The following is a 24741-nucleotide window of genomic DNA, read 5'->3' on the forward strand; positions in this document are numbered from 1 at the left end:
GTCGTCATCGTGCTTAGCTTCTCACTCCGCACTGTTATTCTAAATGACCAAGTTGAGGAAAGAATAACATGGGAGAATGTCTTTTTCCTGCCCGCCTGTGTCTCCCTATGTTTGTGTGGACATTATGTGAGTGTGGTAATGTGTATGCCTGAACATGTTCGTGCGTTGCTGTACCACAATACAGCAAACATACTGAAACATGTAGTGCATACTGAATATACAGTATGATAAACTGTATAACTGGAGATTTGCAAAATAAATATAAACTTGAAATAATCAGAGGACCGGAGGGTTACTTCTCCTTACCTGAACTTTTCTGCTTATTATATGACGATTGGTTGGTGAGAGTCGTCACTCCCCCTTGAGAACCAATCATATGCTTGATCATATGAGGGTTCTTTCTACTCTGCTTGTACCGTGACTGTTTGACTTGGACTAAGATACACACTGTGCCAAAACGTTAGTCCTTGTACCTAATAAAAATTAATTAAAACACACAGCCGTGTGCTCCAGGTTGCTCCTGGGCTCAACTACTCATGGATTGAAGTCTACAGTGTAGCACAAGAAGTCTAAGGAGTTAACGAAAATAAGTATTTCCACAGCCAAGGCTTTTGGGCCGTGTTGTGTATCTGATTATGGAAAATGGCAATCACAACAGCCACGGGAACCTGATTAATAGGTCACCACCTCCTGCTTGAGTCACAGAAATGTTAAGCTGCACAAGAAATTGAGATTTAGAGCAAGGGAGAGAAGGAAAGTGAGTGAAAATTGAAGAAAGGGTAAATGATCTATGACTAACAGAGGTCTTGCATTGCACTGCTCACTCCTCTTCGCTTATAGACAAACAAATGTAACACTCTCATGCAGATATTTGACGTCAAGTATGACAAAAGCTGAGTCAAGATGAGCCTGACTAATTTATAAATATGAGTCTAGAGTGAGGAGGGCAGAAAAGGGTAACATATGGCCTCCACTTCTGTATTTTTACATGATTGCATAAATCTAATCACCAACACAAACAACATTTAACAAATGTCATCATCTTCCACTCTGGCAAAGAGCAGTGTCATTGTCTACTCCTGCCCTGAGGCCCTAACTGCTGGGACTATTCTCATGGCAATGATGAACGATGGGGTTTAACTAGATACATAGTGAAAGAGAGGGGGAGAGGGACTAGGACAGGAGTTACCTGTGCTTTGCCACAGAGGAATGATGGACCAATATGAGGGTTTTTAAATGAATGTTTAAAACACGTCTGCAAAGAGAAACCCCATGCAATAAAGGATAGCATTGTGGGGGAGATGCGTGAGGAGACTGTGGGGGGGTTATTCAGGCAAACAAGAGGTTCCATTGAGAATGCTTGGCTGGAGTGTCTGAGGTCTGAAACCAATGACCAAGTAATAACAGCCCAAATCCCAGGGACAATATTTGTCAAGTTCCACTCTCTTCAAAGATGGATGACTGTACTTCCTCGAGAGCCCGCGCACCTTTCATCTGAGCCCTGCAGATTAATTTATTAACTAATTAACAGATGTTGGTAACGAGTTATGAACAAATGATAAGGCATCAGGCTTCTAATCAAACCTGACATTTAATTTGCTGCCCTGCTTCCTCGTTATCAATTACCATGTTCATTGAAGATAATTGACAACGCTTTGCACTGGGACACAGGAGGCATGTCTTTAACAGCTTCTTAAAAAACCCAGTGCTGCTGTGGTGTTTCTAGGGGCAACGGCGACCATATGTTTAATATTAGATGGAATCTGTTCCACTGGAGTGCTCCGAAAGCTGGGAAAATTGGATTAAATTGGCTAATGGCATGTTTAAAACCTACATAAAATGAACGTGAATGGAAGATATTATAGCACCCAGGCCCGGGACTTGTGGTGTTACGCTCCCTCTCTGGTGTTTTTGCTCCATGTGTAAACTTGGGGTTTCTGTCAAAGTCAAATAATGATGACAGAAAACCGCACACTGTTGGTCAATACTGTTATTAGAAACCACAGGTTTGATATCCCTTTCATTACAATGTGGGACTACAGGCACATGTGCCAAAGTAACTCCCTACATTAACGCAGAATTTCATAGAACCAATCTTGAAAAATATGCAATTAGGTGTAAATACACATATATTCATAATTTTAACAGTCTCAAAATTTAAGTTTTAAAAGATTCCTTTTGTTGAAAGATTTCTTTTAGGAGATTTTTCTGAACCAACGCAGCATTAAATATTATGGATCTTGTCAGTTAAACATAAGATTAAAGCAAATCACAAAAATGTGTATCTACCACTAGGGATTAGTGGTAGATTACACATGCAGATAGTTTCAGTTTTATGAGCCCAGATTTTAATAATCTTGGTTTTCTCAAGACTTTTCAATGTTTTTTGCACCGTAAACAGAATTCTATTCACTATCTACCTCTGTTGTATGGAAGTGGCAGGAGAAGTCTCGGTAGTGGATATCACAAAACTAACTCCATGGCTAAATAGTACTAGGACTAAAAGGGAAAATATGTTTTTTTTTGTGTGAGTATGTGATTTAGCTGAACTGACCCTTTAATATAAAATTATCTTCCAGTTTCCAATGAAATTAGATCTGAGTAGGCAAAACCAAGATGGCCTGCTGTTTTTCCTGTTAAGTGGCTTTAAGGAGAAGTACTCTCAGCTCAAGGCCATGTTCATCAGAGCATGGTCCTGATTTGATTACTAAAAGACATGATAATGACCCCATTTATGTAAAGAGCTTCACTCATGCTATACAATAGTCTAAACGGTAGGGGTTCAAGTTAACTAGAAGTAATGTTAGGACTGAGTGTCTAAAAATGATGAACAAATGGATCCATGTAGGATTAGGGTTTCCTGTGTTGTGGTTAGTGAATGCTTACTTTCCAACACTCATAATTGGTGACAAGCAGCAGAACATGACTGTCACTGTGAGAACGTCAGAAAGCACATTAGTCAAGTCAAGCAGGAAACAGCTCTATGTCTCATTATCTCACTCCCTCTTTTTCTTTCTGTCTGATACTATCCACTCACTCGGTGTGACTACTGTCTACTGGCAGTCCCAGGGAGTTTCTGCCCTATCAGTTCGGTACCAGTCACCTTAAGGGCCAAATAATCAAGATAAAGAACACCTTTCTGTGAAAGGCAAACAGATCAGACAAGTTGCAAGCTGCACCTTGAATGCCCTATAGGGATATCTTGAAGCATAAGAACTTGGCCATCCGCCCTCCTCAGGCATAACACAAAAGGCGAGCAAACACTTTGGGAGGCGAGAGGTGGGTCAGACTCAGGACAGATAAGTGTCAGGGTGTGCCAGGACTTCTTCTCTCTAATGTTTGGAGACAAGGACGTTAGCTTAGCTCAGTGATTAGGTCGAGAACAAAAGAAGCATAATGTCAGCATGAAAAGCGAGCTGTCAAGTCTGAGATTTAGTGCCTGACAGGGTGAGGGAGATGCATGATGCCATGGACGGATGGGTATATGTCACGTAGGACCTTGGCGACATGAGAGTGCCCGCCAAACGTCTTAGCCTATCACTAAGTCAATAACAGGGTAAATAGAAGAGCTAGCCTACTTTTGCCTCTTTCCACACATCACTGGATGAATGATACTGATATGGAAAATCACCCCACGAAAAGTAAACAGAAAAAGAATGAGGGACAGAGAGAAAGAAGTTTGCCTGGCAACAAAGTCATCCCAAGGTCCACTGCTGCAAACAGACAAATATGGCTCTAGGGGTGACATGGACTCTATGATACATTTGCGTGTGAATGTATTTATGCTGACCTTGTCCAAAGGGTCTACATCAATGCACATCCCTAAAATCAAATGCACGATGTGTCCTTGTTATGTCCCCTGTATCAAGCCTCACAATGTGACACCCTGAAGGTATTGTGCTGTGTACCGTTTACATTCTATGAAATGACAATTGCAGAACACCAAGATTAGTAATTATAAGTTCAGGATCATCTAAAACTGACAAGTGACTCCATCTTCTCACAGTCTGTGAAATGTTGCTGCAACACCTGATGTGCGTTAACCTTCAGGCAAACACTCGAGCTAGAGAAACAAAAGATAGTGAGAAAAGACATAGCTGATAGGTGCCGGGGGAGTTTCAAAAGCCATGATTCAGAGGTGCAAGGACACACCCAGTGGTACGGGTAAGGAGAAGTGAGAGTAAACACCATTAATATTGCTTTGAGAGGGCTTGGTCATGCTTAACAAAAGGTCCTAAATACAGGCATAAGTAAGAGATCTGATTTTCTTTTATCTCTCATCTACAGATCAAAGTCAAAGTCGTTGCTGTTGTTTTTATGCACGCTTAACTCCTTTAGGAAGGATTTAATGTTAGTTATAGTTCCTAACCGTAAATTTTGCAGGTATTTTACCATGCACTGCTTCAGCCAAACATATCCACAGATGTGTTGTCCTCTCCCCTGCCATCTGAAAACCTGAGAGAATTTCATCGGTGAGTCCATTCAATGCCAGTCAGTGAAGAACACAATACCTCCAGCCATTGTATGGTGACATGTCTCTATCAATAGGCAAGTCAGGCCAATCTACCAGCCAGATAATAGCAGCAGTCACTCTGACAGTAGATCCCCACACTGGACTCTCTGAGGGCCTCGCCTCACTCTGCTTGCTCAGGCCTTCCTATCCTGAGGGGTTGGCAGCCCGACATACACACACTCATACACAAACACACACACACACATACAGTAGACCTGGGGCCCTGGCGTTCTATCATGTTGTGCTAAAGGGGGAGCGTAATGGTTTTTAAATGGATGACTCGGTGCAGGCCCAAAGAGGGAGTCTGCGACAGAAGAGAATGGCCATGGCCTGCAGCGAAGCAGCTCTTAGATTGAGCTGTCCGTCTCACTGAAATGAGTCTGAGTTAACACCTCTTCCAGTCCCTGATGCCCCAGGACAGACAATTGTAGGCTTCCTCTCTGCCCTCCTCTTTCTTCTCTCTCTTTCTCTCGCTCAACACTCTTTCACTCTCTCCAGTCCTCTCTCTGCTTCTCTCCATCTACACTTCCACTCAGATATCCAAAAGCGCTACAGCATCCGCCATGTGATTGTTGAGTTGTTTGGCCATGTTGGTAGACCGCGGTGCTCGCAAATCCAACATAATGAGTTATTGCCAGTCTTAGTAAAAAATCCACAAAAATGCAGTCAATGTAGTTAAATTGTTTTGGATTTTAGCGTACTAGTGCAGATGGCATATATCATTGTTGATGGGTGACAATCTTGTAACTGCAATTTTGGTGATTTTATGTTTTTTAAGGATTACAGGGCTAACTGCACATTCTACAACCTTTGATTTTAAGATAATTCAATCAACTTAAAAAGAGGTGGTCATCAAGATAAAAACAAGTTTGTTTTCTTAACTCTTAGAAGCATTTTGGGAAGAAAACCCAACATCATTAATTTACTGTAATTTATTATAAAAAGGGAAGCACGGTTACACTAATCACTGATAACTAAATTCAGCACTAATCCAATTTGGTCTTCCTACCAAGAATGACTAAGCAGTAATCAAATAGGTCTTGGTTAGATACGATCATATTTACACCACAGAGATCTCAGATGACATCACTTATATCTCTCATGACACATCCCCCTGTTTTGGCAGCGGACTGGAGTAAAACACATTCACGGATTTTCCATGAACAGTATTTAACTCCTCCTGCATTACTGATTCTGTGATAAATATGGTTTATTGCATCTTCTTTTCTTACTCTAGCCTTCCCCATTAATCCTTGTTTCTCTCTCATTTCTTTTAGCATATTTCTGAACATAGCCATACTTCTCTTGCTGCCTCGTCTGTCTATTTGTCTAAGACCAGAGGCAGTAGATGAGTAGAGGCGTAGATGGTGAAAGGGGGGAGTAAGGGGGTGTAGGGACTCCTAGGGGAGTCTGTTGATGACTATCAACAGGCTGACTGTTATGACTATCTGTGATAAGAGTCTGGGAGAGGAGAGCCCCTGAAGGCTTCCAGCCCCAAACCAGACAGGATATCTTAAAAAAATAATACAGCCTGAGCCTCCAACAACCATTCAGGAGGAGGAATGAAGGGAAGACAAATCAATCGTTCCTTTTTGACAGGTTGGGACACAAAGACCAAAGGTTTTACCTTGAAGAGAAACTAAATTGACCTCAGGCTTATAGCCTCATGCATTCTGATTAGAAAAAATTGCATTGCTCACAAATAAAACTTCCAAAATGTCAAAATTAAAAGACCAAAAAATGTGACAAATTCAAAGGTAAATTTTGGACAGGCTTATTAAACTAAAAATAATAAACTAAAAGAAAAACATATTTGTAATATATATATATACATATATACATATATACATATATATACATACATACATACATATATATATATATATATATATATATATATATATATATATATATATATATATATATATATATGTATAGTCCTTCAAAAGTGCTGAAATGTCTGTCCATCCATCATGAATTGACCAAAATAACTGGACACCTTAAAAGTGCGACAATATGCTAAGTCCCTCTCTTTTCGAGAAGGCCTATGTGTGTGTGTGTGTGTGTGTGTGTGTGTGTGTGTGTGTGTGTGTGTGTGTGTGTGTGTGTGTGTGTGTTTGTCTGTATGCCAGGGCATTTCTATGAGCATATGTGTGAATGTATCTCTTCAGAATGAAGTTGGCCTTTTTTCCTACAGGCCAAAGAGCTAAAGCTTGACTGATGAATATGCATTAGTCGGGTGTCTGGGGAGAAAAGAGGAAGGAGGAGGAAAACTGAGAGAAAACACGACAGCTACGGAGAGAGTGTAGTTTTTGGAGAGGTGCCCTTTGCACCCCGAATGGCTAGCCATAATATGAACTTTAAAAAGGAAAATGTTCAGCCTGGCACACTGCCACATAGTGTAGCGCCTGCATGCTCCTACAACTGTTAAGAATAAAACAGAGTGAAAAGAGAAATGAAGGATTTGGTGGAAACCACGAGGAGTTCTTCTGATTTAACATATTAAGAGAATTATTCAATATTTTTGTAATATTTTAAAATGTGAAAATATTGTGAGAATATATCTACTAATTTCAATTGTGCTCTCCACTATCTTCAAACTTCAAATGAGTTTATAGTTTACGCTTCCTGTTTAACTTATTGACAAGTGCAGGTTTATTCTTGCTCCTATGATGCTAATTTTATTCTGTCTGCCTAATTGTTAACTTCACAGAACAGAACAGTAGTAGCATTTTGAAAACCATATACAGTTATTGTCATTACTGCAAAATATGATAAGTTTAATAGATTCTTAGAAATGATTAAGTTAGTAAACATTAATTTTATTCTGTGTTTGTAGAGCATTCTCAGTGCTATACAAGTAAACTTTATTATTTTATCTCATTATCAATTCACAGCATTTGGAAAATTGTGCTAATATTTGACATGAAATATTTAATTTAATGTGCCAATTTGTGTGGTCTTCTAAAGGCTTAGTTACCAGTAACTACTATACAACAAGAGTTCTCTTCTTCAAAATGATTGCATGGCCTGTTTGTGCACATCTAAAATTTAAAAACTGTGACATCAGCTGGTGCCTGGTGGTGTCTAACTCAAGCACATCATGCCCTTTCCAACATAGTGTTCCAATGATTAACTTGTGCAAGTCTCTATTGCTTATTACATATGAATGTAATATGAGACTATGTGAATGACCGCTCCCCTAAAAATGAAGAGCCAAGGAGTCAGTGAAATGAAAAGCAGGCCAGTATATTTCATCTCTGATTAGACATATGAGAAAGAGAGAAAGAGAGACACGGAGAGAGAGACACACACGCAGAGATCAGTTCCTTTTTTTTTTCCTAATGAGCTTACTGAAGCAACTTCAATATCCTCTAATGTCATGTTGAAATGAAAATTAATAGTTCAATATGCCGCCATTGCACTGGGCCACGCTTCTTCCATTTCCATATCAGGTGGCGTGACCAAATGAGTGTGCTCGCTCAGACCGACGCCCAGAAAAGCTGATACCTCCACTAATCAGCCAGATTTTTCCATCTGACATTGCTGTGCTGCTGGATTTCAGGACCAGTGTGTTTAGTGTGTGTGTGTATGTGTATGTGTATGTGTATGTGTGTGTGTGTGTGTGTGTATGTGTATGTGTATGTGTGTATGTATGTGTGTGCGTGTGTGTGTGCAGGATCAAAGATGAGGTCCAATCACACAGGGGATGCAAATGCAAAGGGCATCTATACTGATGATGAGATAGATGACTGTGAATGAGGAGTGATTGCTGGAAATGCGAATGTGTGAATGAAGAGAGGCTCATTCATTCACTTACCTTCTTCAGTGTTGCTTCACTATCACTATTCCATTTCTTATCTTATTGTACATTTGTGTTTGAGCCACAAACAAAGTGATAGACAATCACAGAAGAATGAAAGAAGGAGAAAAAACAGTAAACAACTCAAAACAAAGCACAAAAAAGCCCGGCTGGTTCCTACCTCCCATCCAAAGGAGCTGTCTTTGCCTGTGACCCCGTGATGAAGTGTGTTGTGCAGACCGAACCTCTCGCCAGCACCAATGCGGGTCTTGGCCCATACGCCCAGGCCGGCACCGGGCACAGAGGACTCCCGCAGCTCCAGTTCACTGGGAATCGGAATGTCGTCAGGAATGTAGACAGGTGCCTCGTAGGGCGAGCCTTCCTTGGGCGTGGTGAAGTCCTGGTCATTGCTGCTGCTGTTGCTGTTGTTGTGGAGGTGGTGGTGGTGGTGGGTGGCATAGATGTGGGGGAGCAGCAGGTGGTGGTGGTTGTTGTTTGGATGGGAAGGAGTCGGTGAGGGCAGGGGAGACATGTTGATGACGCCGTCTTCTGCGTCGTCTTCTGGGCTGTCAGCACCACCTCCGCCGGACGCTAAACCCGGGAGGTCGGCCTCTGTGTCGTACATGCTGTCCACTGGCTCACTGTCATCTGAGAGACAAAACACAAATACAGAGACGATTGTTAATATTCAGGTTGACGAGGATACTGTAACATAACCTCACGTGAGAACATTTTAATATTTTTATTGTACACCACACTCAGATTTGCTTTTACAAGTGTTCCAAACCCCATTCAACAAACGTGTTGAATGCCGCCTGTTCAAGACTGTAAGATTTGATCATCTGCGTAATCAATGCCCCCAAATTGTTATGTAAGGGCACTACTCACATTATTCATTCACAAAATTGAGTAAAAAGAACTTCACACCTACAGTCAGAAATCAGTAGAAGAAAACATAACAAAATTAGCAGTCTCTCTTGTAGTATTAGGGGACTTGAAACCTTTAGAAAATATTCATACAGCTGCCAAAGACATGTCATCAGAGCAGCGGCGTACTGTGACATAAATCAAGAGAGAACGGTTAGACATGAATTAAGATGCTAAAAAAAGTCCTGCTACAGTAAAGCGGGCCGTGACTTACAGTACTGTTGAATGGAGGTGGACATAAAGATGGACGAGAGATTATTATACTTTGGGTAAGGTTTCACTATCAGGTGTTATAACTGAAGCTGTTCACCTGGACAATGACCAGCAGAAAGACCCTGAGGCGGCTGTAGGAGTGAAAGAAGTTTCCTACAAACTCAACTCAACTGTATATATTATGCTAATAATATCATAAAATTTAAAAAAAAAAAAAAAGAAAGAAAAAAAGCTTTTTGTGTTTTCCCACTGTGGAGAAAGTCAGACAATCTGTAAATGACTCATATGACAAGTCTGGATTTTTATTCCTACTACGAATCTGTCTGTATGAGCGACTCTTGCATGAGGCCCAATGTCTTATGCGATTACACCACAGAGGTAACGGATAACCTCAGAAACTGAAACTGAAATACTATAAGTCATATGTCCAACTTCAGTAGGACATTACGCATCCAATGACTTCTTGACCCTAAAACAACAACCCACTGCAATCTCTAAACCTCTAAACTGTTAGAAAACCACACTATTCAATGAGAGAATTTGGAGGTCCTCAGAAAAGAATACCCATCCATCTGGTGGGCTTCATCTACAAAATGCTCAGTTCACAGATTTTCCCAAGACTATCTGAGAAGCGCGAGACAGACCAAGAGAAGAAGCTTTAGATTAGCCAAATCCTTGATGGGAAAAGTTCTCAACTCCATCACAGCCACTGTTGTCTGCCAGGACTCATCTTACAAATAATGGCCACGTCTATCACTGACCTGGTTAGCCTCGTCACCTATCATTATCATCACGGTCGGGGATTGACAACATGATTGTGCTTGTGCTCCAAGATCCCACCATTCTAGCATGAGTGAGAAAGATGGTGAGTACTGCAAGTGTGTGTGGATGCACATAACATTTGGCTTGAAGCTTCATCCCATTTCTCCAAGTGTTATTATGTTATTAGGGAATTGTTTTGTGGGCAGTGAAGGTTTGTAAATGTGCATGTTCAAATGCATCTCTGTGAGTGACATGTGGAGTCTTTGTGGGGTATGTGGGAGTTTTAACAGTACATTATTTGTATTCCCTTCAACATATACCTCTCTGAACATCACCCGGCTGACAAAGGAGAGAGAAAGGGATCTCTGATAGGTGGACTACTCTTTATATGAGTCCATAAAAAACCTGCTATTGATACAATACCTTTGTTTTGGTGCTCATACTAACAGATTACTTTTTTCGACACCTTATTTTGAGAAATATAAACATGTTTTTCTACAAAGGTTTTTTTTTTAATTTAACAAAAGAAGCAAAATTTCTCAAATGTTGTCTAAACACAAGCAGCTGTACAAGAACTTTGCCTTTATAAAACAGTACAAAATTGCCAGAATTTGTATTTAAATCAGGAACTATCTGCATTTGATACTTGACAGTTTTCAGTGCAACCAACACATTTTGGGTAATACCAAAAGTGTTGAGGTTAAATATCCAGTCATAGTCCCATTTTTCTGTACATGCACATCTATGTGTGTCTCCTTTGCCTCTCAGGACAGATCCTGGTGTCTTTAGTCAAAGCACCACTGCAGTTTTATTGTCTAAACACAGGGACTGGCAATCAGCGGGCTAACTAGGCCCAAAATTACAGCAGGGGTGGTTCCAATCAAGTTCTCTCTCTCTGTTAGTCTGCATCTAGCCTGCTGCCAAGACTGCCACCATTTCCCAGGTTTAAGCTGGAGCTGCAACATGACATTTAAAGATTTTGCTTGTTAGTACACAGAGGTTTATTAGTCATGATGAATTCACTGTCTTTGTTGAATTTTAATAGTTTGATGTAAAAGATAGACGTCATTAATAAGTGTAATTCAAAGAACACTTTGTAAGTTATATTTCAGCATTAAGAGTATACTAATTTCTTTCTCTGTATATGCCTAAAAAGGTAGGGCAGGCAACACCAAGGTTTGTAAATTAGAGAAAGTCTAAAAGAACTAATCAAAAAACCAAAGTAAAAAAAAAAGTCATCACTAGAATTCGGAGCACATTCATAGTACAGAGCATCAGTTTCTGTTCTTTGATAAATATTTGGGTTCCAGCCCAGTGACAGATGTGGACTGTGAAAGTTGTTAAATTAACTGACATGTACGTTTTAAATGTGAAATGTGAAACTATGAAAGCATGCGACAGGGGCTTTTCAGCGCCTGGCAAACCTGCAGCCTGTCCACGCAGCTCCGGGAAACTTATCATATAAAGCTGCAGCAGTAAAATCCAGCCTTTTATGACTGATTTTGCGTCATCCAGTGATTTTGACTGGAAAAGAACCCATTTTTTAATGATCACTGTTTCATAGGGCCTCAGACCAGGCGTGCAATTAAGCATGGAACAAGTGAGCCAGCAGTAGCTTCCACTTTTCACAGATCAATTAAAGTTTTATAACTCAGCTCTATCTGCTGCTCCCTCCACACAATCAAGAGCGTTTTCAGGCTGTTAAACACTTTTTTTAACATTCACTCTCTCTCTTCATTCCCCCGCTCTCACTGGCACTTGACCCATTGAGAGCAATTTTGACGAGCAGAGAGACAGCCTCGGAAAATCTATTAAATACTATTTGGCTTTAAGAGCCTCTGTGCACAAAAAATGCACAGATCGCTACGTCAAATAATTGAGTAACAAGGAGAAAGAGAAAAAAAAAACAACCCTCCTTAATTTAAATGAACAAAACATCTTTTGTGAGACACTTGAAGCAGGAAAGCGAAGGAGAAATGGCAAACGCAGTGTGATATTAAACAAGTTCAACTCTCAGTCGTAACTTTGTTAATTCATAAAAAGTTGCCTGGAGAGAAAACTGGGAAATTTTTAGATTACATGCCACCAGAGACAGGCTCTCTCTCTCTCTCTCTCTCCTCCCCTCTGTAAGACAAGTTGACCATGTTCGACCAGCGCTGAAAAAAGTTGTAGATGAGAAAAGTAAGCAGGAAAATAATGAAAGGGGCCAGGAGGAGGACAAAGAGGAGGAGACGAAGAGTCTAAAATCTGACGACTGAGCTGTTTTAAACAGCTGTATGTTAGCTCTGGGTCTCAAAAGACCCAGAAAGAGATGTTAGGTTCGTCTCCCGGAGGGCTTCTTAAAAAACACCCGGGCCAGATAGTGCCTTCCTCTCCCTGGCTCCTTATGTTGTTCTTTCTCTCTCTGTTCCTCTCGCCATCTCTTTCTCTTTTACGGGGAGCTATTTATCCTGATTACATCAGGGGTCAATCATTAATTCGCACCTTGGGGGTCCCGGTGCTGGCTGTGGCTACAATGGGCTGCTTGTTCAGCGGCTGTTATTCCAGTGGAAAACTACGCTGCTCTGCCTGAGAGCCAGGCCCAGGCCACATGAAGGCATCCCATTTATTTGATAAATTGTAAATGCGTGCCATAAACAGAGCTCTTTGCTTTGTAGCATGGCTTGCAATAACAAAGATTTTAAGGCACGTATGAACACAGATGCCGGCTATCACACAAACACACATCTGTTTGCAACTGCAGGAGCTGTTACTGTTCTCTAAACACATGTGCAAGAGATCAGATGGTGTTGTAGGTAAAGATGATATCTCATAATTACTGCATGTCACAGTGAAATTACAAGATATGACATAGATATGGCATTTATAGACACTAGCCTCTAAATTATACATTTCACAATGTCAAATATTTCCAAAGACAAGCAGATGACAACAGCACAAGCCATTAAAGACAAATTAGAGTATACTTTCAAGAGTCGAGATTTAAAAAATTAAAATACTGAAAAAATATGACATGCTGATAACATTGTAATCAGCGTTGCCATGGCAAAATAACTTGACACAGTGCTGAAAATCAGTGGTTTGATCGGAGGGCCTTACAACGGCTAAATTGTTCTGTGGTTGTGTTTAATCAGAGCACTCTAGACTTAAATGCAGAAAGATAGAGATCTGGAGTCATTTTCTGCCGTCTGCCTGGACGCACACAAACACATGTGCCTTGTGGCGTATAGACTGAGTTGTATTGTCGACCGAGTCTGGGTAGAAAAAAAAAAAACAACACTGACTGCATGCAGGAATTCTGTTAAGGAATCTATAAATACTGCGTCAAATAAGGACCAACTCCCTTCTCGCAGCATAAGCATCCATGCTTTCATTGAGAAAAATCATGGATCTTTGTAAAATCGTAATTATACATTTTTATTTGTGTACGGAGATGCCACATTATAAAGTACTGCAGACCACAGGCTAGAATGGATGCCAACAATAGCTTGAGTATTAAGAGCCAGGTGTATGGTTTGCTAGAGAACAAGCAGCACAGTGGAGCCATGGCCGTGGCTATGATAACAATGAAAGAGAGCTGGAAATAGGACGTGTGTGCCAATGATGGCCATCATAAAGCACACACGTCCCATTTCCCTCACTGCCTTCCCTCTCCAACGCACACAGAGACTGTATCTTTGTCTGCTCGTAAATTGATCTGGTTCAATTCAAAAGGAAAGCCAGCCACTGATGAAAAGACAGTATCCAGGGAAAAGGCAAAACTATGCAAAATTCTGCACCGGCTCCAAATATGGGGAGAAAAGACTCATGGAGAAAAGTCTCATGGAAGAAAAAAAATGTAAGGGAGAGGGAGAATGTGTGGACCATGACAGATATGAAAAATGGGCAGCTGGTTGAGCAATAACTGACCAAACATTTTGATGTGGGTGCATTGCGCATACATGTGCATGTATGCATGTGTGTGTGTAAGTGTGTGAGGGTCACCATTCAAACCCAAACCTAATCTGCTGTTTTTACCGCTATACTGTGTCAATATGGTCCCACTTAGCTGCATTATTGGGCCACAGAGTGATATTGGTACCTGTTCCTCTGTAGTAAGCAGGCCTTTGATGATTCTGTCCCTACACAAAAGAACCTAAACACCCTCTGCTTTAAAAGCAGAGGGGCGGTGGAGAAAGGCAGCTGTAAAAATCAAACGAGTGCAAATTAAAGCTAAAGTGAGTGAGAGTGAAAGGTGAAAAATTGTACAATGGTGTATTTTTCCGCGGTGGCATGGGAGTACCATATATTCAAAATGACGTATAAATGGAAGCATGTGATGAGGCAGCCAAAGGAGGGTGTTCAGGGAAGAAGGTGTGTGTTTGGTGTGTGTGCACGCGTGTGTGTGTGGTTGGAAGTAGTGAGTGAGCAATGGGGGCACGGTCAGCTACAATACCAGCAAGACTCTCAGAGCGAAAACGCCACACTGTTTCCCCTTGTAAAAGCACCAGGGAACATTTCCAAGCAACACTTAAAGCTACAACACGGCTTGTTCAGAGCGGGTAAAGAAAGATCACAGTGCAAGGAAAGAAAAAGAGAAATAAAGAAAGTAACAAAAAAGATCATGAAAAAAGGACAACATGAATGAGATCAAAAGTGCGGCATCTGAATGTACATCAACATTCATATCTGCTGTTTTAATTCATGTTTTTCCCCACATGGTTGCACTTGTACTAATGTTCTACATAATAATTACACAGTAAACATTACATGTTTAACTATACAGTAGTTATTGCTGCATTAAAGTTTACACTATTGTAAGTCACAGTTTACACTACTTGTACTGAAAGTATTTATTAGCAATTTTCCTATTACTTTACACTCAGTGCTAACATGACAAGCACATACACTGCATCATCAACAGTGTATGTGCTTGTACAAAGGTTGAACTCCATTCATACTGTGCACAAACATAGCTTATGTGTGCTCTTCCCTTATTATCTGTGACCGGTATGGTTATCTATCTGTTGAACCTGCTAGGGGGAGCTGTCCTTGTCATCTTTCTCTATGATTTAGTTTGTTTCTCCCTTACTTCCTGTCTCTTACAGTTAGCGAACAGTAAAAAAGAAAACATATGTAATCACAGCACTTCATTTTATCATCTACAACAGACACCTGGACGGCATTTGGTCAATGCAGCTCAGTAGGGAGCAGAATGGTGCTTTTTTTGTCTGTGTTTTTATAGGCAAGTGTGCACTTTGTTATTTGTCTATGTGTTTGTGTGTAGCACCGATACAACACGGCTGATGTATTGATGTGTTATTTGTGCTGAGCAGCCTAGAGGCATTACGTCCTCCAATAGTGTGCGCGTATGTGTGTGTACGCTGAGACCCGATCAAGCCCCCCAGGCAAATAGAAGACAGCATGCAACCTCCTGCAGCTGAGAGCAGGTGTGTTTGTGTGTGTGTGTGTGTGTGTGTGTGTGTGTGTGTGTGTGTGTGTGTAGTGGCCCTATGATCCCAAGGGGCCCCGGGGCCCAGGCTGCGGCAGACATTTATTAACAGGGCAGATTAATAGCACTAGAGGAAAACATGTTCACAAACATGATAAATATTAATAATAATCAATATCGAGTTACATTTGCCAAATTGAGTTGCAAACATCACCCAGGGGGAGAGAAGGAGAGAGGAGGGAGGAGAGGGGGAGAAACCAAAGAGGATGGAAAGAGAAAGGAGCAGGATAAAACCGAATGAACGAAGAGGGAAAAAAAGGGATTGGAAGGTAAAAATGATAAATTAGGTGAGAAAGTGAAAACAAGGCAAGGGAGTGAAATAAAAAGAGACATGATTTAAGTAAATGGAGAAGTGATGATAAAGACTAAACCCTTCACAGCAGGAGCTCAGTTTCACATCTTTACAGTCACTACATCAATCAACCGTTTCTATGAGGGTCAGTCATGTTTACTGTGACAAACGTGTCCACATAGAACAAAACATATATCAACAAGATACCAGAGTGAATTAAAATATGCCAGAGCAGCTACAGAGATGAATATCACCCACTGTTCCAGATGAGCATAACTACTACATGTTTTATATATTTCCCTTCCTGCAAAGCTCCTGAATATAGGAAACATTTGTGGCACAGTGACACCAGATCAGTGACATCATCAACCCTTTAAAAACACTCAGAGCACATTCAAACAAACGAGGTGGTGCAGCCAAGTTTGAATGTCAGCCACCATAGCCAAATCTCATCTAGCATGTAAAACAATTCATAAATAAATCTTATAGTTTTGCTCCTCTTTCAGCAGAGTAAATTACAGCTTTAGGAAGTTGAAAGGAGCATGGGATCAAGGGAGGGAATAGGGAGAACTGAATGTCAAATTCCAAACACGGAAATAAATTCAAGCTTTTGGCTTTCTTTTAATTTTAAGACCGTTTTTCAACACCGTGAAGTCAAAGGCAGGGAGTATATTTACGATGAATGAAATATTAAAGAAACACGTCCTTTACGTATTTTACGTCCTAGTTAAAACATTAATGCTATATAAGGTGAACTAATGCAGTTGTCCCAGATAACAGGACAGAAGTGATGGTGAACAGAGAACACCTTACACAATGCAGGAACAAAACTATTGCACTACTTCTCAGCATCTCTTGTGCATGTGTGTGTGTGAGTGTGTGTGTTCCTCCACCCACTTCTGGTGCAGCTTCATTTAGCAAGCCACTCGGGAGGCCTGACAGCCAGCTAGGGGAGCACCAAGGCAGACAGCGTGCAGAACAAACCCATCCATTCTTATTAAACAGGGGAGAAGAGAGGGTTAGCTTGTGTGTCTATTGGTGTGCGCGCGTGTGTGTGCATATGTGTAAGGCGGCACCTTTTGTTTTAATGTTTTGGTCTGAAAAGTGTATTACTAGTAACATTTTGTTGTGTTATGTTTGATTCTGATAAATACAAATAAATCTGATGACATCTTATCTTCCATCCATCCCAGTTATGTACTGTAGATATTCTTGCTTATCCATCCTAAAATCAATAGGAATATTTAAGTTTTCAATGTTGCCAATCAAATGTGAGCACTACACAAAGACCAAACACTGTGTAGCATTTTAAGCAATTAGCAGTCCCTGCACATGAATTTGCAATCCCACAATAATAAGAATGAATATAAATTCAGCCTATTCCTCTAATATTTGTCCTCAAATTGTTGCAATTTTTTAAAATGTTTGCCAATTTTCCTCATAAAGATACTACTTTTACAAGTCAAAGCCAAACAAGAGATTCTTCAACTTAAATCTGATGGAAGATATAACACAATATGATTATCACTTTTTAAATACATTGTAAAGTATTGCAACATTCAAATTTTTAACACGTTTTAATTTTTGGAAAAGCTGCTACAAATTCAGTCACCTTGATCACAAAAAAATCCTGATCCTGGAGCAAATTTTTGATAATTTTATTAAATAGAATAACCAATTCCTACTTTTTTTTAATCAAGTTTTAGACACAAATCATAATATCTAATATGCATGTGTGTTAAGTGCCAAAAACTCACCTAAATGTAGGCATTGGCTGTCTGATAATGATATATATGTGTGCAACACTGTAGTTGTTTCTGTACTGTGTTTCTATACAGTAGCTGTATGTCTAAGGACGTATTAGTGTGTAGGGTGGGTGTTAGTGTTGGTGTGGGTGGAGGAGGGGAGGTGGTTGGGGGTGATGATATTCACCTCTGCCACAGCCTACACTCATACATCAGTCTATTACTCTCCAGTCTCCCTCCGCTCTGCTCTTCTCTTCTTCTCGCCTGCTCCCTCCAGTCATTAGCCAGTGAATTAACGACAATCCAGCATGCTATTAATCACCCTGACAAAAGTGTTAGCATTGCCTGGCTAGGCCGGCACGAGACTGAGGAGGAGGAGGAGGAGGAGGAGGAGGAGGAGGAGGAGGTGGAGGTGGAGGAGGAAGGGTGGGGGAAGAGGGTGTAGGAGAGAGTGAGAGAGTGAGGTGGCTGGAAGGGTCACAGAGGACTAGAGAGTCTGTGGTAGGAGAGGAGAAGTGAGAGCAGATGGAGAGGTAGCAAAGGAGAAGATGAGGTGTGAGAAAAACAAATGAGATGAAAGAGTAAGAGTATAAAGAGTGCTGAGAAAAGAAACAAGGAATATGTCTGTGTATGTATGGATGTGTTTAATTTCGGACTTCTCAAATAGTTATGGAAATTAAACTGTACTCAAGGTGAGAGGCTATCAGTGAACAATAGTAATAAAGCAGTTGACCAGCAGTGGTGTTGTGGAGTTCACTGGGCAGAGCTGTTAGCAACCATGTGTAAAATTATACAGCAAGCTATTTTTGAGCATACCACTCAGCATACAATTACATTTATTTTTAGTTCAGTGTCAAAAATTGAATGAAATTACTTCCAGTCAAGAAACAGTCTTATACTACATGTTGTAAAAAAACACACGGTGTATACTTTTTATATTAACAGCCATTGGTTGTGGTTTTGTGGTGTGTGTTTTACATGATTATTGCCCTTATCATACTGATTCCCGGTAATATTGGACAAGCCGTTAAAGCACACATAGTCTAGATATTCACCTGCATACACAAAGCATTTAATATACAATATAAAATCTGTATGAAAAGGATCACACAAGACAAACTAGACAAATATTGTATGCTTGTATACTAAACACAAATTTTATGACATTTATGATTCAAATGATTTTTCTCATAGGACAGCTGACATAAGCAATAATGTGCAAAGTGGAGGAGTAAAAGTGAAAAACTGCTAGGCTCAGAGACAAAAAGAGGCACAGAAAGGTATGTTTGCTGTCTGCCTAAACTCTTATAACTGCCCAGAACATGACTTTGGCTCCCATAAGCCCGTCTCTGACTCCCTCCCACCTCTCGCCTCGGTCTCTCACCCTTGCTCTCCCTTTCTCCCTACCGGAGCGAGACCACCTGCTTGGAGGCCTGAGCCGAGGACGTCAGGTGGGTCGCGTCCGTCACACAGTCCCATGTCATCAGGCTGTCACAGTGAATGGAGCTGACATGGGAGATATGCTAATCCACTTAGCTTCAAACTCAGCCAGGAGGCCAGTAGGCAGCACTGTCTCAAGCCCGCAATGAGCAGAACACACACACACACACACACACACACACACACACACACACACACACACACACACACACACACACATCCGAAGTGGACATGTTAAGTGATGTAACACTGAACTTTTCCGAATATGTATATTAGATTAGATCAGATGAAGCTTAAACGATCCCTGTGGGGATATTAAGCTGGTGTTCAATAGGACATATATTATGCGAGAAGAATAGGTTACACAAGGGGTGGACATATTAACACGAACACCTGTAAATATACTGCCAGTCAATACAATAGCCCGTCATTAAATGTTGGCTTTGTGAAACTTTTAATGTTCAAGTTTTGTTAAGATTGTATCAGAAGGGAGTCACTTCCATTCTATGATAATTCTGAGGATGATTTTAATGCAATCAAATAGTGCAGTAATGATTAGTCAAATGACAGATTATTTAACAACAACTGTTTTTCTAAACAATTAATCACTTAAGTCATTTATCAAGCAAAAACGCTTTTCATATGTGAGTTTTATAGTGTTGTAAACTGAGAATCACAGTTCTTGACTTGACGGTCAGACAAAACAAGTTATTTTAAGATGTGAACTTTGGCTTTACTGCATTTAATAGTGTTATAATTACCGGTGTAATTTCCCCCACTATCTAAATAAGAATGCAGGTTAAGTTCATATAAACATATTCAAATGACAGCTCTAACACTTCGATTTATTTATTAACTAATTGAGTAAAGCAGCAGTAAGCGGACAACTATACAGTACAGTACTGTATATTCCAATTTGCACGTATATACACACACATACACTCACACACTCTGCACCAATGTGATCAAAGTCAGCCAGCCAGCAGCTAGGTGTCAGAGTTCAAAACTATTGCACCACTCAGCCAGATGATATCTCAGACCGATCCATCGTATTTCCCGACCATGACTTCCCCTATTAGGAGTTGTGGCGGTGCTATTACTAATCTGTTCACTATCCCACAGAAACAGGAAGGAAGAGAGGGAAACAGATGGGAAGGCAGGAGAATGGCGAGCAAGGGACACAATGCTTACTACTCCCCTCCTCCTCCTCCTCATCCTCTCTCCCTCCTTCTCCCTCCACTGCTCCACTCGCTCTACTGCCGTCCGCGGAGCGAGAGAGAGCGGAGGCTCACAATCAGTCTGACAATACTGTATACAAGTGGTGGTGAACAATGGAGGCCAACCACAAAGAATTCTGGGAACGGGGGCACAGCCTTCTTCTCCTTCGGGCGGCTCCTGCATGCCGGACCCATCGATACACATCGGCCTGCTGAGACTGAACGGTGCCAGAGAGAGAGAGAAAGAAAGAAAGAGAGAGAGAGAGAGAGAGAAATGAAGCAGCTACAGTATATGAGAGCTGCATCATAATGTGTATTTCTGTGTATGTGCTTGTGTAAGTGTGAAAATGCCAACTATCAGACTGTTTCACACACACAGGTTCAGTGTCAATTCTTCCCATAATTAGGCCACTTAATTAACACTTATAGAACCACATAATGAACTGGGAATAAATATGAAGTGTGTGTCGCTGTGCATGTGTGCGCGTGTGTGTGTGTGTGTGTGTGTGGTGTGGTTGAGTGGGTGGTTGGCAGGACGACTGACTGCAAAGGCTGCAACAATACCGTACGTGCAAAAGTATTTCTTACTTGATAAAAAATGCTGAAACAAGAGAAGGAGAGAGAAAAAGAAAGACAGATAGTATAACTGGAAGGATGAATGAGTTGGACAGACAGACAGAGAGAGAGAGAGAGAGAGAGAGAGAAAGAGGCAATTTTGTTCCTCTCCTCTTTAAGTGTGCAGGGTGTGGGGTGAACGCCGTCCATTTGGAAATAATTGGCTGGTAATTAGGCGGGGGTCGACAGGTCGATTTGGGAACAAATGGCTGTCTTTAGCTCAGGTGGCCCTCCACACAAGATAATGGGACCTTTACGTCCCACACACCCCCTCTCCTCTCCACTTCCCTCTCCTCCTCTCCTCCTCTCTTCTCCCCTACCTTACCTTTTCTTCGACTTCCATACATACTATTGTATGTGAAACAAGACTAAGTCAACAGCCATGCTTGCGGCTCTGTAAGGCTGTACTTAGGCACAGCGGATGCTTTGAGCTAAATGCTAATGTCAGCATGCTAAAATGACAATGTTGACATGCTGGTGTTTAGCAGGTATATTGGTTACCATGTAGACCATCTTTATTTGTCATGTTAGCATGCTAACATTTGCCAATTGGTGCTAAATTCAAAGTATAGCTGTGGACAATGAGAATTTCATTAGCTTCGGTATTTGGTCATAAACCACAGTATTAGGCAATTTGACATTTTTAACTTCATGATGCATCAGATAAAAGTTAAGGGATTACAAAAATTATTACAATTCATCCCAAAGGGGACATGAACATCTGTACATAATTTCATGGCAATGCATCTAATTGTCAAGACATTTCACTAAAAAAACACAAATATCAAGCTCACAGTGGCACTAGATGAAAGGTCAGGGGATCTCAAAATTCAGCAGGATTCTCTGGGGACCTTTAATATCTGTACTAAATTTGCTGCATAACCAGCAAGTAGATGTTGAGATATTTCACTGGATAAGTGAAAACTTTGACTAAATGGTGGTGTTGCAGGAAAAGTCGGGGGACAACCAATGTAATTATGATTCATCCTCTGGAAAACATAGATGTGACTATCCACAAACAAAAGCAGAGATATTTCAGTTTGGACCAAAGTGGTGGACCAACCATCCCTGCCATCCCTGCCATCCCTAGAGCTGCCCACTAGTGTGGCTAAAAAACAAAGCGATGTTGACACATTACTGGCCGTGTCCAAATACCTAACAGTAGTACAAAGACTAACTTTTTTTCTATTATTTGGACAGGCAGCGTCACATTACACACATCTTGCAATGAGTATACTGACCTCCTGCTGGTCTAGTGGATGATGTAAATATTTTGAAAGCCAGAGGATCATTGGGTGCAAGGACAGTAACTCAAAAAAATGATAAATTCCCTGAGTTTATACATACCTGTAGACACATAACTCATCACTCTCAAAAACACACAACACATTCCACAATTAAACAAGTGTCGTTTCTGTATTGTACCTGCAGGGACATATAAGGAGCCGATGTGTGATAGCATAAACTGACTGACTGCTCTACTATGAGTATTTCTCAAAATTAAGATCATGTTTCCCTTAAATAAACCCCTTTGCTTCCTGGTGTTACTTACACCTTCTCTGGCATTGCTTTGTATGTATTTGCCTTCGATTTTACTCTACTGAAAAAGATGGTAAACATGTCGGAAATGGTTTCAATTGGTCTTTGCTAGAAGCTCCCTTCTCTTTGTATCCTAAAGCAATATCTGTTTGTGCCGCAAAGCAATCCAGCAAGTTTCCCATGAAATTCAAACCAGTGACACTTATTGTAGAATTCTGTCTGGTAAAGGCTGCTATCGTTGGCAATAATCTTGTTATTAATGGAAGTCACACTAAACTCGTACAAATTATGGTCCAAGTCATTATCATCAGTATTAGCTACATGTTTCACCTTTCATGTATGCTACATGCAACTCAGGATCCTTATTTCTCTTGTCTAAGAAATGGCAGCATGGAGTGCAAGTACTGCTTAATTGTGGAGTGGAAGTGCCTCACTTTATGGATCCTTGAGTTTTACGTACTTAACCTTTATTTAACGCTCAGAGAATATGCTGAGGGAGCAGTGCTCTCATTTACGATGCAGAGATATACAATAAAATGATAAGACAAAAGAGAATAAAGAAGAAGGAATAAATGAAGGTAACTTCGCTTCACACAAAACCAAACTGGGAATTACTGAAATGCTTCATTGTTATCACAGCATCAAGTTTGAACTGATATGCGTACAAGGAAATACTGAAAATACTGTTGCACACATGCAAATATACACAGATATGAAAGGGAACACAGAAAAACAATTGATCCACCACCTAAACGGTGTGTGTTGGCCAATGTGAGCCCCCCCACACCACAGGCTCTCTCACTTGCTCTCTCCCTCTCTTTCTTGTCTCTCTCTCTCTTTTTCCCGTCCTCCCATTCAGCAGTGCCGGGGTCTTGTTTGGCTTCCTGCTGTTTGTGTCCAGACAAGGTCTTGATTTGAATACTGATTCCCCATTGATAGGCCCGCACTTCCGATCTAATTAACTTGTTTTGTCTTTGGCTAAATGGAAACGTCCGAGGGAGGGTGAGAGAGAGAAAAGAGGAGCGACACCGAACAATGTCACAGATCTTTGCAGGAGACGCGCCGTAAATAACAACAAGTAAATACAAACAGGATGGGGGTTAAGGAAGGACATGTTAAGAAAAAAAGGATCATTATCAAATAAAGGATACACATTTAAAAAAAAGAGAAAGATATTATCCAAATTCAAAGCATCACTGAAAGAAAGTGAGCAAAATAAAGGCAAGGAGTTTAGTAGTCAGGATGTTAAGTGCACAGTTACTGAGCTGCGTGTTGACTGGAGCAATAACAACTCAATGCTTAAAAATGTGATTAAAATAATAAATTTTTTAATAGATTTTTCTTTTTTAATGTTACAACTGTTTGGCAATTTTTCACACGTTCCCCCTACAGTTGGGAAAGAAAACAAAGACTTTTTTTTTTACAGTCTTATTTAAGACAGATGTTGGCTGACTTCTTGGCCACAATATGAGCACACACACAATCACCTTTGATTTGATGTCCCAACATGTAATTCCAATCAACACCAGAGATTTTGATTCATTCATTTGGTTTCATTTAGGTCTAATTATATTATTTTTATGGTATCATTTATTGTCTGTATCGCATGTAATAGTCCTACATCATGAGCTGCAGATGAGGGTGAGTAAAACAAATGTGCATGTGGTTTCCCTTCTGAGTATTGTCCTCTGGTCCCCTGTGTGTGTGTCTATTTGTGTGTGTGTCCCTTGCAGCTATTTAGCCTCAGCTACTTCATAGAGGGACACATCGGCAAACAGGGCACCAGAGGAAAACATGGAAGACACACACATACGGTACAGTGAGGAGAGGCTGGGCACATAGAGACGTCAGTATGCATTGAGAGAGAGAGAGAGAGAGAGATAACAACGACGAGAGAGAGGCTACTGACAAGAAAAGGCAGGAAGGCTGAGGGGTGGAGGGGGGTGGTGGGGGTGGGGGCAGATAATGACATATGACCAAAAATAAACTGCATAAACAAAAGAAAGAGAGGCTGAGATGGGCTAAAGGAAGAGGAGAGGGGGAGATGGAGGGAGGATCAAAGGGGATGTCCGCTGCTGATACTGCACCTCAGATAATGTGTGGCGCAATTAGTGCGCTGTGATGATTTCCATTAGGGCTAATCAAATATTTATACTGCCTTCTGAGCATGTCACAATGCTGCCCT

At 40.8% G+C, this 24741-nt stretch overlaps 1 protein-coding gene across 2 annotated transcripts in view; it reads right to left on the reverse strand.

The window, feature by feature from the left end:
• Positions 1–24741, reverse strand: part of prdm16 (PR domain containing 16) — a 188814-nt gene that overhangs the window by 112911 nt on the left and 51162 nt on the right. For both annotated transcript variants that reach the window (XM_042408542.1, XM_042408543.1), the window contains exon 2: positions 8497–8963. In XM_042408542.1, the coding sequence (XP_042264476.1) occupies positions 8497–8963 (467 nt within the window). The remainder of the gene's footprint in view (positions 1–8496; positions 8964–24741) is intronic.

Source organism: Thunnus maccoyii, chromosome 4 (assembly GCF_910596095.1).
Source record: "Thunnus maccoyii chromosome 4, fThuMac1.1, whole genome shotgun sequence".
In the NCBI taxonomy this organism is placed as follows: Eukaryota; Metazoa; Chordata; class Actinopteri; order Scombriformes; family Scombridae; genus Thunnus; species Thunnus maccoyii.